The following is a 15977-nucleotide window of genomic DNA, read 5'->3' on the forward strand; positions in this document are numbered from 1 at the left end:
CATTCGCCTACAGATATAGAATATATTTTGTATAGAAATTTTTCAGAGAAATGAAGGAATGAAAGTAGAAAGAAGGAAAATGGGGGAGAGAAAGAGAGAGAGAGAGAAAGAGATCAAGATATTTTCTCAGGATCTACTCAGGAAAGCTTCTACGAAGTGGACGGAAGTAAGATACGGACTTTCTACTTTAAATAAGCCACTACTATGCACTGGGTCAATGGCTGATTTGAAAAGAAATTTTTCTTCGCTTTTACGTGTTTTCTAGAAAAAAAAAAAAAATTATTTCCATATTTTCAAACAAATTTTATATCCAAAGAGTATATTAATTATCAAAAATTAATTTACCATAGGCAATACGCGTTGCGACATAATATATTCAGTTTATAGGTATATCGCTCGAAAAAATAATTTAATAAATAAATTGAATGTTTTATTATATAATTATATAGAAAAAAAATAAAATGGAACTAATAATAAATATCTAATCATGAAAATTCCTACTTGAATTTTTCCCGCTGGTTACAACGCCATCGGTCGGAGAAAGCGGCAAACAGTAAGTTCCTCTGGAATCACGGTTATCCACTTGGAAACAAGTTAAAATTATTTCAGGGTTCGTGTCTTGGCTAAGACTTTATTCAGCATAGCGAAAACGCACACGTTATAATACCTGTTGCTTGGCCTCTCAAGTATGTATGCAACCTTAATCGATACTAACTCCGACGTTTGTACAATTTTCAAGAAAAATATGATTTTCTTTTTCATTATATCACATTAAAATCGAATATATTAAGATTATTTTCGAAATTATCAATTAAAGTAAATCAATAAAGAATTAGAACATAACTAATATATTGTATAAATTCATTGTAAATTGATTAATTTAAATAAATTGATTGTAAATTTGATTTTAATTTATCATATAAAACAAACAAAATTATCCTCATCTTATACGCACATATATGATACATTATATAATTAACATCATATAAAATCAATTTGTTTGCATTTATGTATAAATAAATCAAATAAAAAAAAATAGACAGAATAGTAAAAAAAAATGAAGATAAGATGATAAGACAAATAGCCTGAGAGAAAAGTACGTGGTAACAGGTGACGCATGCGCAAACGCTCTTCGAGCACGTGTTCGGCTCGAGAAGGAGAATTTGGAGATCGGCTAAGTCCGGGTAGTTTCGCGAGTCGACGACCGAACAACCGAGGACAGTCGTGCGCCGGCCGCTGTCACGGTAGGATGTATTTGTTTATGTTGACGCGACAATGATCCTCGAGTATCCTTAGAGGTTATGTTTACGCGTGCGTCGCGATAAGACGAGGACCGTTTGGATTGCGTCTTATAAATTACTTCTCTTTCATCTTTTAAAAGCAACTTTATCTTCATTTCTTCAACTTTACGAAGAGGATCAAGGAAATTCAACTGCCAAGGTTCTTCGCTAAATCAATTTAAGGATCGAAGAAAGATAGAGAAATCATTCTAAGTACATAAACATAATTTTTATATTATTTCATTTATTGTTAATATTATATTTGTTATTATTATCGCTTCTTTCTATATTATTCTTAATAACATGTGAAATAATTTTATTTGATAATTTTAAAAAGAGAAATTCAATGTAGCCGTTTATCGATTATCCATGTGGTATCTTTTAAGAGATACAATAGACTCAAGAGACGCGTTTTTTATTTCGCCAAGGATTATATAAACAGGTCAAGTATACGACTCGAACGTCCTCCTTTTATCGGGGCGTACTAGTAAGTTAGTTAGGCGAATATGGAGCACGTCGAAGGAAAGAATCGTTGACCGTTCGAAGTCTTACGATTTCAACTACGAAGCTTCTTTTTTTTTCTCATTCTTTTGAATAAAACAACGGTGCTAGAGAAACTTTCTTTACGAATCGAATTTTCTTTCCAACTTTTACATGGCGACATTCAAGTACTAGGTAATACGTCTACAACTTTGTTTTTAATTCAAATTTACGTTCGGGGTCGTATTTAATTGCTTCTTAAGAATCTTCAAATGAATGAATAGTATTTTTTTTTCTTTTTTTTCGGAGAAAAGGGATAGTCAACGATAATTGTTTTTCAATTGTACATATACATATTCAATACGTATTATATATGCTTATTTACGTAAAATATGTTCTCTTGATAATTGTTGGAACCTCGAGTATAAATGATCGTTGATCCCCTTTGAAACACGTGGTACACAGTACAAAGTACGATTTCAAGCTGTACAAGTTTTATGCAGAAACAGCCGTATAGTGTACAGAACGTATAGTGTAGTAATCCGCGAATATTATTTTCAGAGTGAGTATATATGTGTAGATTTAATTCCCAATCGATCATAATCATCTCTCGTTACTTCGACCGATAAAAATGGATTTATAGTACATAGATCCTTCGACAAGAAGAAAGTTGCATCGATTTTAATTGGATCGAAAATAAATAAATAAATAAATACATAAATATGTATATATAATCTTTAGTTAATACAAACTTGACAAGTATAAGTCGATTTTTTTCTTTTTTATTTTCCTATTCTTTTTCTTTTTCTTTTTTCTTTTCTTTTTTTCTTTTTTTTTTTTTTTTTTTTTTTAAGAAGCGGCACTCAAAATGTCAATTTAATTCGATCGAAAAGCAGTTTACGATGTCGTAACTACCGTTGAAATCTATAAATTTACTGTGTTTCACGCGGTGAATTGCTTTTCAAGGCAACTAAACGTGAACTATTTGTCCCACGTGCGAACGGAAGTACCGGCAAATTAAAGTGGAACGTGCTTTCGTCCTTCGTTTCTTCCTCCTTTTCTCTTGTACGCGCACCTGTTTTCCACGTAACCCTTTTCTAACGCAAGATCATTTCATTTTTTTTATATATATATATATATATATTTTGTCGGTACGTTAATCTCTAAAAAAAAAAAGAGAAAGAGAAGAAAGAAAACGATATATCATCTTGAGATTTATTCATTAATCAAACGAATAATGATTTTCGTTTTTTTCTTTATTTTTTTTTTTTCTTTTCTATTTTTTTCTTTCCTTTTTTTTTTTTTACAAACTTCCATCTCAAATATACAAAGGAAAGAAAGAGATTTCAATTGTTTTCTGTATTCTATTTTTTTCATAATAACCTTTATATACTCGTGGTGGTTAACTGCATTCGTGTCTCGTTTTAATTCCACGTTCATAAAATTACGGAGATATTTTAACGAGCTCGCGGTTGAAAAGTTTACAGAGTCATTAAGCGTTATCTCCATTTCGAGTTAGTAATTTACTTTACTGTCCGACTTGTTTTTTTTGTTTGCTTATTTTATTTTTGTTTAATTCTGTAATAATATAACAGATCGTAAAAAGAGTATATACTGAGAAAGAGAAAGAGAGAGAGAGAGAGAGAGAGAGGGAAGGAGAAAGGAAGAGAGAGAGAGTGTGAGAGAGAGAGAGAGAGTGTGTGAGAGAGAGAGAGAGAGAGAGAGAGAGAATAAAATCGTCTTGAAAAAACGTTTACATATGTTTGTAATTCTTGGGAAATGTACGGAATGTAGATAAAAAAAAGAAAGAGGATGAAAGAGTAAGAAAGAATCTGTTATCACGCATCAACTTAACTATATCTACTCGATATCATGAAGATGTTTTGGAAGGGATGATAAATCACGAGGATGGCTAGAAAGAGAAAAAGCTCCTAAGTGAAAAATATATATTCGTAAAATGGTCTTACAAAGGTGACCAACTTTCACTCTTTCTCTCTCTCTCCCCTTTTCTATCCGTTTTCTACCCTTTTTCGAATTCCTCCTTTTCTCCACCTTTCCCGTGATTAAGGCGTTTCTATAGCCACGACGAATTATCGTCGGATAAAGTCGCTCGATTAAGGCGAGCTGCGAGCGACGGCAAACGAATCGGAAGAATTTCGTTTAACAGCTCGCTCGTCTTCTTTTCAAAGGACTCTCAAGTTGGGATTCAAGAGAGCAAGATTAAAAAGAAAAGAGAGAAAAAGAAAGAAAAAGAGACTATCTTTCAATGATTTCCACTATCTCTCTTTTCTACATATTAATTATAGAAGAATCGATCGTTAAAGTAGATTATTATGTATAAAGAAATAAAACTAGATGACTAAGGGCTTCCTTTTATTATCGTCTACCAACGTATAATTTCGACCACGTGAACTATAATTCTCCTTGTTCCTACCAATGCTTAGGTATGCATAAAAATGTGTAAAAGAGAACCCGTTATATTACTTTTCGCATGAGAGATCACTGATATTAAAAACGTAGTTGGTTTATTACATTTTTTCTTTCAGCACGTATCGAACCTCACAAATTCTTTTTCCCATATGCGTCTGGTAATATGGTTGAAAAGGCTTTTTGGGATAAGTAACGTTATAATTTTTTTTTTTTCTTTTTCTTTTATTTTCCTTTTTTCGTTACCTTTTTTTTTTTTTTTTTTTTTATTATTATAACAAGTTCATTCTTAGAAGTATCATTATGCAAAGCGATGATCCTACTTAAATGGAAGAATTTGAAATGTAAATCTTTGCAGAAAATGTAAATTTTATGAAATCCATGAGCAATGATTCCTTGTATATTCAGGAAAGAATACGAAACATGCTTTAATTAGAATCTTTTCATTTTAATATCGTATAAATTACATTTTAAGCTTTTATGAATGATTCTTTTTTTTTATCGTTACGTTTTTCAATAGTAAAGTTGCTCAAGTGTCAAAGAAAAGAATTGGGGATGAAAAATAGGAAATATTCAAGATGATCGGTCAATATACGGGTGATTCGACAGTGATTCGATGACCGCATTGAAAACCCATGTATGTTTGTATATGTGTGTATATATACATATACATATGTATATATCCTTATGTAGGAAGTCGAAGTAGGAACGAACTCTAACTCATAAAGTCTAGCCAATGTATGTGCTTTGAAAACACGCGCTTTCGAAAAGTCGCCAGCCAGTCTGCAAGTTGGCACCACCACAAAATATACGACATCGGAATCTTTCCACGAACGAACTAAAAGTCGTACCATTGTTTCTTCTGAAGCGAGGCGTATACCAAGAAGAAAAGCGAGCTTCTCCCTTTCTCGTTCTTTCCTTTCCCCATTTTCTCGATCCTTCTTCACCGCTCATGAAGGAATCACGACATTGAATTAAAGTCTCGTACACTTAGTTTTCCGAAGCTCATTTCTCTTTTCGTTTTCTTGTAATCCAAACCATTTGATTTCACTTCATATATGGGATAACAGTAGTAAGTTGTGCCATTCGAAGAGAAATATTGTAATAATAATAAAATAAAATTTTGAAAAGAAGAAAAAACAAAACAATACGAAAAGAAATAAAATAAAATAAAACAAAATTAGCGATTGTATTTTTAAGGATATTATTCAACTTTATTTTATATAAACAGCCAATCGTATTGTCTGTGCTCGTCAAAAAGACTAAATCGAGAAGAATCGAAGTAGATACCTATCGGTTATCTACGTTGTGGATTTTTCCCTTTGCATTGAAACCCTGAAGCTAATTTCTTTTACGAAGAAGCCCTCAAAGCACTGTGTCTCTCTCTTTTTCTCTCTTCCTCCCCCTCTTTCTCTTACTCTCTCCTTTTTTCTTTCTATTCAACTAACTTACTCACTCTTTTTATTCTCGATACTATGTAATCGTACTCTCGTTCGCAGGTTTGCTCGTGTTAGTTCGGAAAAAAAAAGAAAACGATGCGTATCGAAGGAGAAAGCGTCTAGACAAATTTCTGGCGTTGTACTACGAGCCAATCCATTTGCCAGATCGCTATAGATGTAGCTGACTATGGAGACTCAATCGGAAACGAAAAAAAGGAAAAGGAAAAAAGAAAAAAAAACGGCAGGATGAAAATGTGTCGATATCGCCAGCCTTTCTTTCTCCAAATTTCAGAAAATTCAAAATATACGCTTGACCGATGAAAATGTCCATTTTATGTATGAACGAATGAAAAGACATCTTATTTATACATATATATATATATATATATATATATATATATATATATATACATATATACATATATATATATACTAAAGCTAGGCGACTTTGAAAGCTTTCCAAGTAGCAAATCTCCTTTATCATTTTAACATTACATTCTCCAAAGTTATTTTGCATTTGAATTTCTCGCCCTTCCTTTATAGCTATAGACATTGCCTCTTTCCGTCTTCATCATCGATCGTAACCAAGACTAACAAAAGTCTTTTTGACGAGAGGCACTTTTTTAATGCTTATTTATTAAAATATTATTTGTTCATAATGAACGGAAAAGCTTAAGGACTCAAAGCTCGCTCCCAAAATCAAAATGTAACATTACTTTTGAAATATAAAAAATACAAAAATTTATTTTTCCCTTAAGTCACAAACGCATCAGAATAAAAGTACACGAGATATCGTTGTCCAGACATCGGACAAAGCTATTTACTTTTTTGCATGTGAGTAGTTTCGATTGAGACCGAGGCAGAATTACGGTTCACAGTAAAATCAGAAACGACTCGCGCGTAGCAATGTATTTCCACTCGTGACTACCAAACGCGATGCTTTTCGATATTCGAAAGAGCTTCGAGCACCATCGATATTTATCGGTAAAAGGCTAAAAATATCGAAGACCGCTGTCGACTGTTGAAACGCAAAATAATATAATGCGCATATATACGTGTACATATGTACGAGCTATTATTATCGTTCATTGATAAATAATATAATAATGTAGAAAGTAAGTATTTTATTATAGAATCTCACCATTTTTCAAACTGTATTTATGTTTTGTTGTATCGATTTGTTTAAACAAAAAAAAAAAAAGAGAAGAAGAAAGAACAAATATTGCCTCGTTCGTCCTTGTTCGAAGCACTTCGATGTACATGTCCAAACGTATCATTTTTTATAATGACAAATAAATATGCGCATTGGCAAACGTATCGAATATGTTGGGAGATATAGGAAAATGGTCTATCAATAACTTGGAAAATATAGGAACAGATCTTGTCGCCTTGAGATACATGAGAATTTATTCTCGATATACATAATCATAAATTTCTTTCAATGATACATAATAAGTTAAGTTTGTAAAAAAAAAAAAAAAAAAAAAAAAGTAATACTCTCAAGTTACTTCAAATGGAATAATTTTACGTCAGGTCGAATTATTCGCGATGATAAAATAAAATATAAAATTATCGTAATAGTTCGAAAAAAAAAAAAAAAGAAAAGAACAAAACAAATTAAAAAACGTTTTCGAATATATCATTCATAAATATAACAAAATGAATCTTTTCTACAATTAAGTATTATATTTATCTTTATCCACTGTGTAATTTTCGATACATTTAAACAAAAAAAATCGATAGATAGTCTATACAAGGAGAATTTTCTTTTAAATTTTCAGGTAAATGCAAGAATCGGAGAAATTCCGTTGCCGTTGGGCATAGACGCGTGTGATAAGGGCCACCGAGGGGCCGCGACGCTGGGTTTTCGAGATGAGCTATGAATCTGGGCTATCTGCTTGCCTCCGCCTTCATCCTTCAGCTGCTTCGGCTGCCGTTTCTCGTCGAAACCTTACCCTCTGTCGTGAAAATCGGTGAGTCCTTAAAATAGATATTTAGATATTCATTCTTTTTGGTTCCTATCGAAATCCAATAGATCAAAAGTCACAAGTTCAGTATGAACAAATCTATCGAATTACGTTGCATAATTTATAGATCGGAAAAATTATTAAATAGTGAGAGAGAAAGAGAGAGAGAGAGAGAGAGGGAGAGAGAGAGAGAGACGGAAAAGAGAATAGCGTTCATGCAATCTATTTTAATCTTAAAAATTAGCAATAGATTTGAGCTATTTATTTTTCACTCTTTCTCTCTCTCTCTCTCTCTTTCTCTCTCTTTCTCTCTCTTTCTCTCTCTTTCTCTCTCCCCCTCTCTCACTCTTTCCCTCTTTTCCACTTCCTACTCCATTTCAGCGTGGGTTGTTAATTAATGAGCTCTCACTGTGAATATTCGCTGTTGTCTTGCTATGATTAAAGTCACAGACCGAATACGGATGAGTGGCATAAATTATCACACGGTGGTTAACCATGCATCAGGGAAAATCCACCAGAATTGGCAATTCGTCAGTATTATCCATGATTATGAAGCATTCTTGTTAACTCATTATTGGTATTAGTTTTCATTTAACTGATTATTCCGTGGAATGATGAATAATTGTGTCTGGTTAACGAAACGATCAATATAAAATTGTGGAGAAAGAAAAAAATGTGTTAATATTTAAAAGAAAATAGTTCTTATTATTCATTTTATCTTAAGAAATTAAACCGTGGCTTGATCTTTTAAAGATAAGAAATAGTCTTATTTGTTTTCAACCCTTGTGAAAGAATGTTGAAAGGCGAGAGAAGGAAGTGACGTTGAAATACATCGAGGAGTGTAAGGGAAGAAAAAGTAATGAGTGAAAAGGTAAGCAGCACGGCAATTAACGACGAAAAGATGGTTTGAGAAAAACTTCATCACGACGACCACAGTTATGAACATTTGATATATCTGTTAACTATTATCTATTCCCTTTGTCCAAGAGAGATGTTTAACGGTAGTTGTGGACACCAATAAATATTTTCAAGTTGTACACTTGGGATGCGTTACACCCCAGGCGCTTTGAATAGCTTTCATTTATATACAATGAATAATTTTTACTCCAAAAAAATACTGCATATTCTTTGAAGCCTCGGGAATAATAATAATAATTCTGTTATATTTCATTTCTGAAATAATAATAATAATAATTATAAAAAAAAATTCATGAATTATGCAATGCGCAAATTGTTTTAATTGAGTTCAAAGTTGGCCTGTTCTATACCCAAAAGGCACAACTAGAGTTAAAATTTAAAAGTAAAATTTACATTCCTCTTAAATTGAGAAATGTCTTTTTTCGAAGATACCACGGAATAGTTTCTCGAACGAAAGATTCTTGGAGCTTGACTTTTGCTTAGATTTTTATACGGAGACAAAATCGTTATAATGGCGTTCTCTCTTGGACGAATAGATCTTATTCTTCTTTTTATTCTCTTTGTTCTCTTTCTTCTTCTTGAAAATGTTACCTTTACTGTGAATGTCTTCCAAATAAAGAGAACGATGAAAAAAGACGACGGATGAAAAGAAACTGAAGAGAAAGAAAAAAAAAATAATATGGAAAAATTGAAAATGCGTCACCAACCAAAGAAACCATGCGATAGAATGATTTTATATATAAGCGTGTTATTTATTCTCTCCTTCTGAATTTTCGAAAGTGCAAGAAATTCGCTCGTCTTTTGAATTTATTATATTTATAAAATAAAAAGAGAAAGAAAGGAATTGAACGTAAAAAAAAAACTGACGAGAATCAATTTAAATCGTTTTTCAAATCTCATCTTTTTTCTCTTTCTTTTTCCTTTCTTTTTTTTTTTATTCTGCGTTTTTTTTTTATTTTTTTTTTTTTTTTTACTTAAAATATGAAACATACCAGTAAAATGTACGCGTAGATATTTAGATTTTGATATGAAACGTTATGATCCATAAGGGTGTTTCGATATCTCAAATGGTTTCAAAGATAATCGTCTCTCACTTAACTTTTTTCTCCGTCGAGAGTAACTCCCTGCGGTCGAGTTTGAAAAAGCGGAAGAAGGGAAAGAGGAGGAAAAGTATATCTCAGTGATATGAATCGTGTAAGAACATCGTTTCAACCGGAGTAGTTGTATAGGCCGAGAAGAAGCCATTATTTCTTTCCGGGTAAATCCGCGTATGAGCGTATGAAAGAAGAGGGGAAGATAAAGAAAAATGTTTCGAAAATGAAGCGTAAACTAAAAAAAGAAAAAAAAAAAATAAAGAAAAAAATGCAACTCCTCGTTCGTGAAACGTTTGAAACGAATAACTGCATTCGCTTTTCACCTCCTACCTCTCTTTTTCCATTCTTCACGATCTATCCAAGCTCTAGCAGTACTCTTTCGCTCGTGAAACGCAGGTCGGATAACAACGTTTACAGGCGGCAATATAAACACCAGACAAAATTCATTTCTCTTTCAAAACATACTATACTCTGTCATGAGCCGCTTACAAAGCCTCGGGCACATCTACTTCATTCTTTCTTTCACAAACAACTTATCTTTTTTGAGTAGGTTCGCTCGTTTCTTTCGAGAAGAAATTCGAATTGATAGGAATGATGATTCCTTCCATGTAAATGTATCCTTGAAAAAGAATGTCAATATTGATTGTTCAAATTTATTTAATCATCACAAATTGTTTATTTTTTCACGAGTAATAAAATAAAAAAAAAAAGAAATAAGGATTAATTTATTACAGAACTTTACGAAAAGTATCGTTTAGTACATGTGCTGTGGTAGAAACCATTCTCAATACGGCAAGTGATTGGTCGGTCGTTTGGTGTTAAGAAAAGCCGTTGAAATGGTCGTTCGCTTTATTTAGGACACGAGTAGAGAAGTGATAGTTGGATGGACCGTAACCGGAAGGTTACCGGCCAAGCGGAAAGTTCCTTCTGAGGAGATCATCCGGATATCGTGGCTAGCCACGAGATTCGGTTTCAAATTCCGCTTGAAATTCGTGTCTGTTAGTTCGTTCGTTCATTCGTTTGTTCATTCGAAGCACTTTATACGAACAAGAAAAGGTGCCGCCTTTTCGTCGAATGTTTTCCGGAACTTGTCGTCTTACGAAACTTTTGAGTTTTAGCAAGACTTCCGACCCGTAATCCTATGGTTTATTTACGAAACAACTTGGTCTCGTGTAAAACGCGAACTACCGCAAAACGGCTAAGGTCGAATCGCTTTCCGATGGACACGAATAACGTTGGATTAGATTCGTCGATTTGGAATTTGATTTCGAATAGTGGTAGTAAAAAAGTATCTATTTTCGAGACGTTCAAATTTTAAATCCCGATTTATAGGCTTCGATAAATCAATAAAAGTAAAGATATTTTTCTTTTGTTTTTCTTTTTTTTTCTTTTTTTTTTTTTTTGATGTCATTGTTTAGTTACAATATTTATTATTTTCTTAAATATCGAGTTATAATTCTTCATATTAATTCGCATAAAAATTTGATACGTTAAGATAATTTCAAAGATAATTTTTTTCTTAACTTTTAATATACGAACGAAATAATATTCACAAAGCATATAGCTATTATCAAAAAGTTGAAAAACAAAAGAAGAAATAATCTAGTATTTTCGAAGAAGTTAAGTTATATGACTTTGTCAACATATCCCTATATTCCCAAACCAAAAGAATAATATTGAAAACTCACGTAAATAAATAGACGAAAGTACGTTGATATTGAAGTTCTATGCGTAATCAAGAATCACTTTTGAAATTATTTTTGAAGTTTACATACAAGCGAAGACGTTTGTTTTACATTCTTATCGCTATTTTTAAGCGTAATAACGTAGATGCGCCTTCGTTATTTGCATAGAACGATAAAAGGAAACTCGTTCGCAAAACCAATCTCGCGGTCATTGAACATCATCGTAGTCTTATCGTGGCCACTTGCTGTCCGAACCAGTAGCGTGGAAATCGATTTTCTCAAGCAAGGAGCAACTTTGTCGGGACAAACTTTCGATAACGACAGTTTCCTATCGAAACGATCACGATTAGTTTCGTTTTCCCTATAATATAATACGATATAATACAACAAAACACAACAATCGGCTACGATTTCTTCCTTTCCTTTCATCTATCTATTCTTCTTTTCTATTTGAAATGCGAACGTTCATGTTAATATTTTCGTAAGAAACGAAAGGGAAAATAGCCTCGGTAATATAATGAGAGCTATATACGTGAGGGCTATAACGCGATTATACTTGAGGGCTTCAACCAAGTACCCCTAAAACCTCTACGATTCCAACTATCGCTTCATTCTAGCTAGATATTGTCCACGATAAAATTTGTCGATAGAAAATTGTCGGTGCTAAACCCGTCAATGCTTTTTCTTTTTCTATTTAGTTTATTTCTCTTTTTTCTCTCTCTTTCTCTCTCTCTCTTTTTTATTTCTTTTTTTTTTTTTATTTTTTTTTTCTACTTCCATGCCTGATAAGAAACGTTAAGGAAAGCTCTCGTAACCATTTCTTTTCTTCGATAGTATCGAAGAAATCGAAATAGAGGATTAAAAACTTTACGTCTTCGCACTAGGATCGGCTCATATCCGACATTGCCGTCCCACTTCTTAAAAATCGATAAGAAAAAACATAAGATATAAGAATAAAGTAGAATTCGACAATCTTTTATTTGCGTAATTTTAATAATGATTTTAGTAATATAATACATTTGAAGAAACAATGCACGTAAACACATAGAGAGAGAGAGAGAGAGAGAGAAGGGTATTATGTTAGGGCCGTTTATATCGTGCAATATTTTTCTGTTATTTTGTTTCCCCCGTTTTTTCTCTCCCCTTCAAATATCTCCATAAATCGCGTGAGACGAGGCAGTCGTTGTTGAATTCTCTTAAGTATATGGACTAATAGTGTTAAGAAATAAAGAACATAAATAATGATCTCGAGGTTATTTCAGTCTCTAACATATTAAATCGTATTTAATAGTATGCATACGTACATAGATATAGAAGATAGGTCTTTGGAAAGATATATCATTCGTACGTTATTTCACAAAAAGAGATTGTTGATAACCGTTTCACGCTCTATCATAGGACTATCGTGGATAGTCCCCTAAGCGTTGACCTAAAGGACTCGGCAGAAACGATAAATATTTATCCATAGGACGGTAGATGAGACTGGATAGTTGTTAATGAAGAACATCGAACATATCTTAGTCGTATCTATCGAGATATTCACGTATTTTCCTTTTATATTAGCTTATCGGCAAAGGTGCACATCGTTGTTATTTTTTTTCTCGCTTTCTTAGATATTTCTAGTTTCGTAATAACGACAATCTTGGAAATTACAGTACGGAAACTCGGTTTAACGCGAACAGGAATGGTGAGTAATAATTTTAGCAAACACTTTGAAAGTGGTGTTTCACGGAGGAACCTTTTATCCGGTGGATTATAAAATCACAGGGAATTGAAATCCGATAGTGTAACGAAGGAATAGAAAAGGAAAGACAAGTCGTTAAAGTTTATCGTCCGCGAAACGATGTGTTGTAAACCTTTAAGGTTTTTATGGTATAAAAGTTTATTGAAAACATTGTTTCAGCGTTATAAATCGATTATTAAAGATTCTTTACTGTAACAGTGATAGTAAGAGACCTAATCGTCGATATTAACTCTATAAAACGTCGTAAATGTCGTCATTGTCGTTTTCTCCCTTGATTACGTCTAAATATAATGGTAAAGTTGAATAAACAGAGGGAGGGTGGCGCCCATTAGCGCGTAATTGTCTCCACGGTCGTTCATATAATAACCATCCTGAGACGACAACGAAAACGACGACGGTGACTATAGCTATACAAGGATGACAAAGACCAAGACGATAACGAGGATAGTATCCGATTGCGCGATGGCTTCATCTAGGGAGCTTCTGACGTTTCTCGTGCCTTACAATTTCGAGTTATTGCGATATCATTTTTGAATCTTATATCGTTCCTGAAAGTTTAATCCAACGTTCAAATTAATTTTATTTTTCGATATAATCCTATAATAAAAATTTATCTTTTCAACGTTTTAGTCATCCCTGGATATATATTTTATTATGCAATATAAAGCTTCGTATGATCGGCTTATGGAGTTTACGTTTTATAACGATGGATCCAGGAATCAACTGATATAATCGATTATTTAACAACGTACGCGAGATATTAATTTCCAAATCGAATAACATTGTTGATGATCGAAGAGAAAAATAAATTTTTTTACTATTTTCAAAGGAAATAATAATAACAGAAAATATTAGTAACTTAAAGTTAAGGAAAGTTAAATTATAAAAAATGTTACAGCGGTATAATATGAAAGTTCGAAAGATTATGTGATTTATATATGGGTAGAATGTTTATACGCCGAATTTATACATATTTTCCAAGAATCCCTCTTCCAACTAACAGAATTTAATGCCGGTCTTAGCTCCGTTTCGTCGATGTTTTCCACTTTCGCTCATCCCTTCCCTACTTACTCGTTATTCTCGGTAACGCAATAACACTGTTATCACTAGACATTTGCAGAGAATATCCATAGACATTCCGTAGAAATGGCAGGACAATTTTACCCTTAGATGGAGAACGGTCACGTTAATTTCAGCCGCTGATCTTGTTGCATTATTCAAAGGCCACATTCGTCTTCGAAGTTCACAGCTGCAACCATACAACTAAGTTAATTTACAAGTGTGTAAACATCCTTTAGGATGTCTATCTAAGTTTAAGGTTTATACCTTTATCTATATTTATTTATCAATTCGGCAGAAAGATCAAGCTTCGCTTTAGAATGAGCGTTGTTTTTGAAAAATATTTCAACGATATCTTGACATTGTCGCATCTTCCAAGCTTATGCGTGAACTTCGAAATATATTTGAGAAAGCCTGATTTTGTATTCATGAAAAAGCGTAGAGATTGAATCAATTCGCAGGAAGGTTGCGACGGAAGAATGATGAAGCCGCGAAAAGATACTTTGCTTTTATAAGTAGATACCTGTGTACATATATATAGACGGATGCAGGTATATGTAAATTTTTTAAAATCATATTTATTCATATTTTTTTCAAAACAGGAACCATATATGAGCGTTAATACAAGGGGAAGGAACGTAACAGCAGAAAAAAAAGAAAAAATTAAAATTTATTGATCGAATAATATTACTCTAGATAATAAATATACTGTTTAACTTAAAAAATATCATTATTTCGTATATCATAGAGAAGAACTTTCAACTCTAACGCGTGAATTATTGGAATTATATAACGTTGTACCAGTGGGCACATCGACACAAGAAATACATTTCGTGCGAAACTCGTTGACGGATTTAATCAAATTTACGAGTTGAAGACAGGATTAGAATATAACTTTACAACATGTTGCTTTAGAAAAACTCGTATGTAGGAAGTCTATAATAAAATACTCATCGACAGCGTTACAATAATTTTTTCGTGTTACTTTAACAACTTTAAATGAAATCGATTACTATATATAGATATTAAGTTTTTTGCAAAAACTAACTGTATTATCATTTTGCGATTTTGATTATGATATATTCACATATATATGTATAATCATAATAAAAATTATTAGTCGTTGATCTCAATAAAAAAAAAATCAAGAAAAATTGTTTCGGTTTCATGAATGTTTTATAGATCAAGTATTTTCAGTAACTCTAGCAATTACGGTTTCCAGTCCCAGGAGCGTACCGAATGGAAAGCGCATCGTGCGTTTAATGATGCAGGGAATGGCGAGATGGTACGAAAGATGTGTGTGTGTGTATGTGTGTGTATATGTATATATGTGAACGGCAAGAGAGAACGTCGAGAGTGGTTACGCTGGCGAATTTGACATGTATGTAACACATGATCATGTATCTACATATAGATACGATACATAAGTATTCATGCGCGTATCTTTGCGCGTGCGCGCGTGACAGAGTGGCTGTTGCAGCTCGTAAATGCTTTTCGTTGTGCACGAAGCAATGTGGTAACGTTAATGAGTCTAATTTCAAATGGTGCCGTTGCTTGTGAGAGAACATTAACGACGAAGGTATCGAAAAGACAAGAGCCTAACATCGAGATTAATCGAATCGAGAATAAACGGAGAGAAAGCGTGTGAATAGTCGATTTTTCAATGAAAATTTCGCCTTTCTGGAGACTCATGTAACATTAACGAGAGACATTAGTTTAATAACTCGTTAGTACCGCTTGGAAAAGCGCCCTCGGCATACTCTCGTCGATTTAATTTCCACGAACACGAAGGAGCTTCCTACAAAATTCGATACACAATATAGATTATACAAAATGTGATTGTTAATTAAGAAATCAAATATTAATTGTCAAAATTTATGTTTA

The 15977-nt window shown here is 32.9% G+C and overlaps 1 protein-coding gene across 9 annotated transcripts in view; it reads left to right on the top strand.

The window, feature by feature from the left end:
• Positions 1–1208: 1208 nt before the first annotated feature.
• LOC124952683 (glutamate receptor ionotropic, kainate 2-like) overlaps positions 1209–15977 on the top strand; it is a 75121-nt gene continuing 60352 nt past the window's right edge. For 8 of the 9 annotated variants that reach the window (XM_047502915.1, XM_047502912.1, XM_047502914.1 and 5 more), the window contains exons 1-2: positions 1209–1493; positions 7408–7599. In XM_047502915.1, the coding sequence (XP_047358871.1) occupies positions 7506–7599 (94 nt within the window). In that variant the 5' untranslated portion in view covers positions 1209–1493; positions 7408–7505. Of the gene's footprint in view, positions 1494–5686; positions 5963–7407; positions 7600–15977 lie in introns of all 9 variants that reach the window. The other variant, XM_047502913.1, reaches the window with a different exon arrangement.

The sequence above is a fragment of the Vespa velutina genome, chromosome 10, assembly GCF_912470025.1.
Source record: "Vespa velutina chromosome 10, iVesVel2.1, whole genome shotgun sequence".
NCBI lineage: Eukaryota > Metazoa > Arthropoda > Insecta > Hymenoptera > Vespidae > Vespa > Vespa velutina.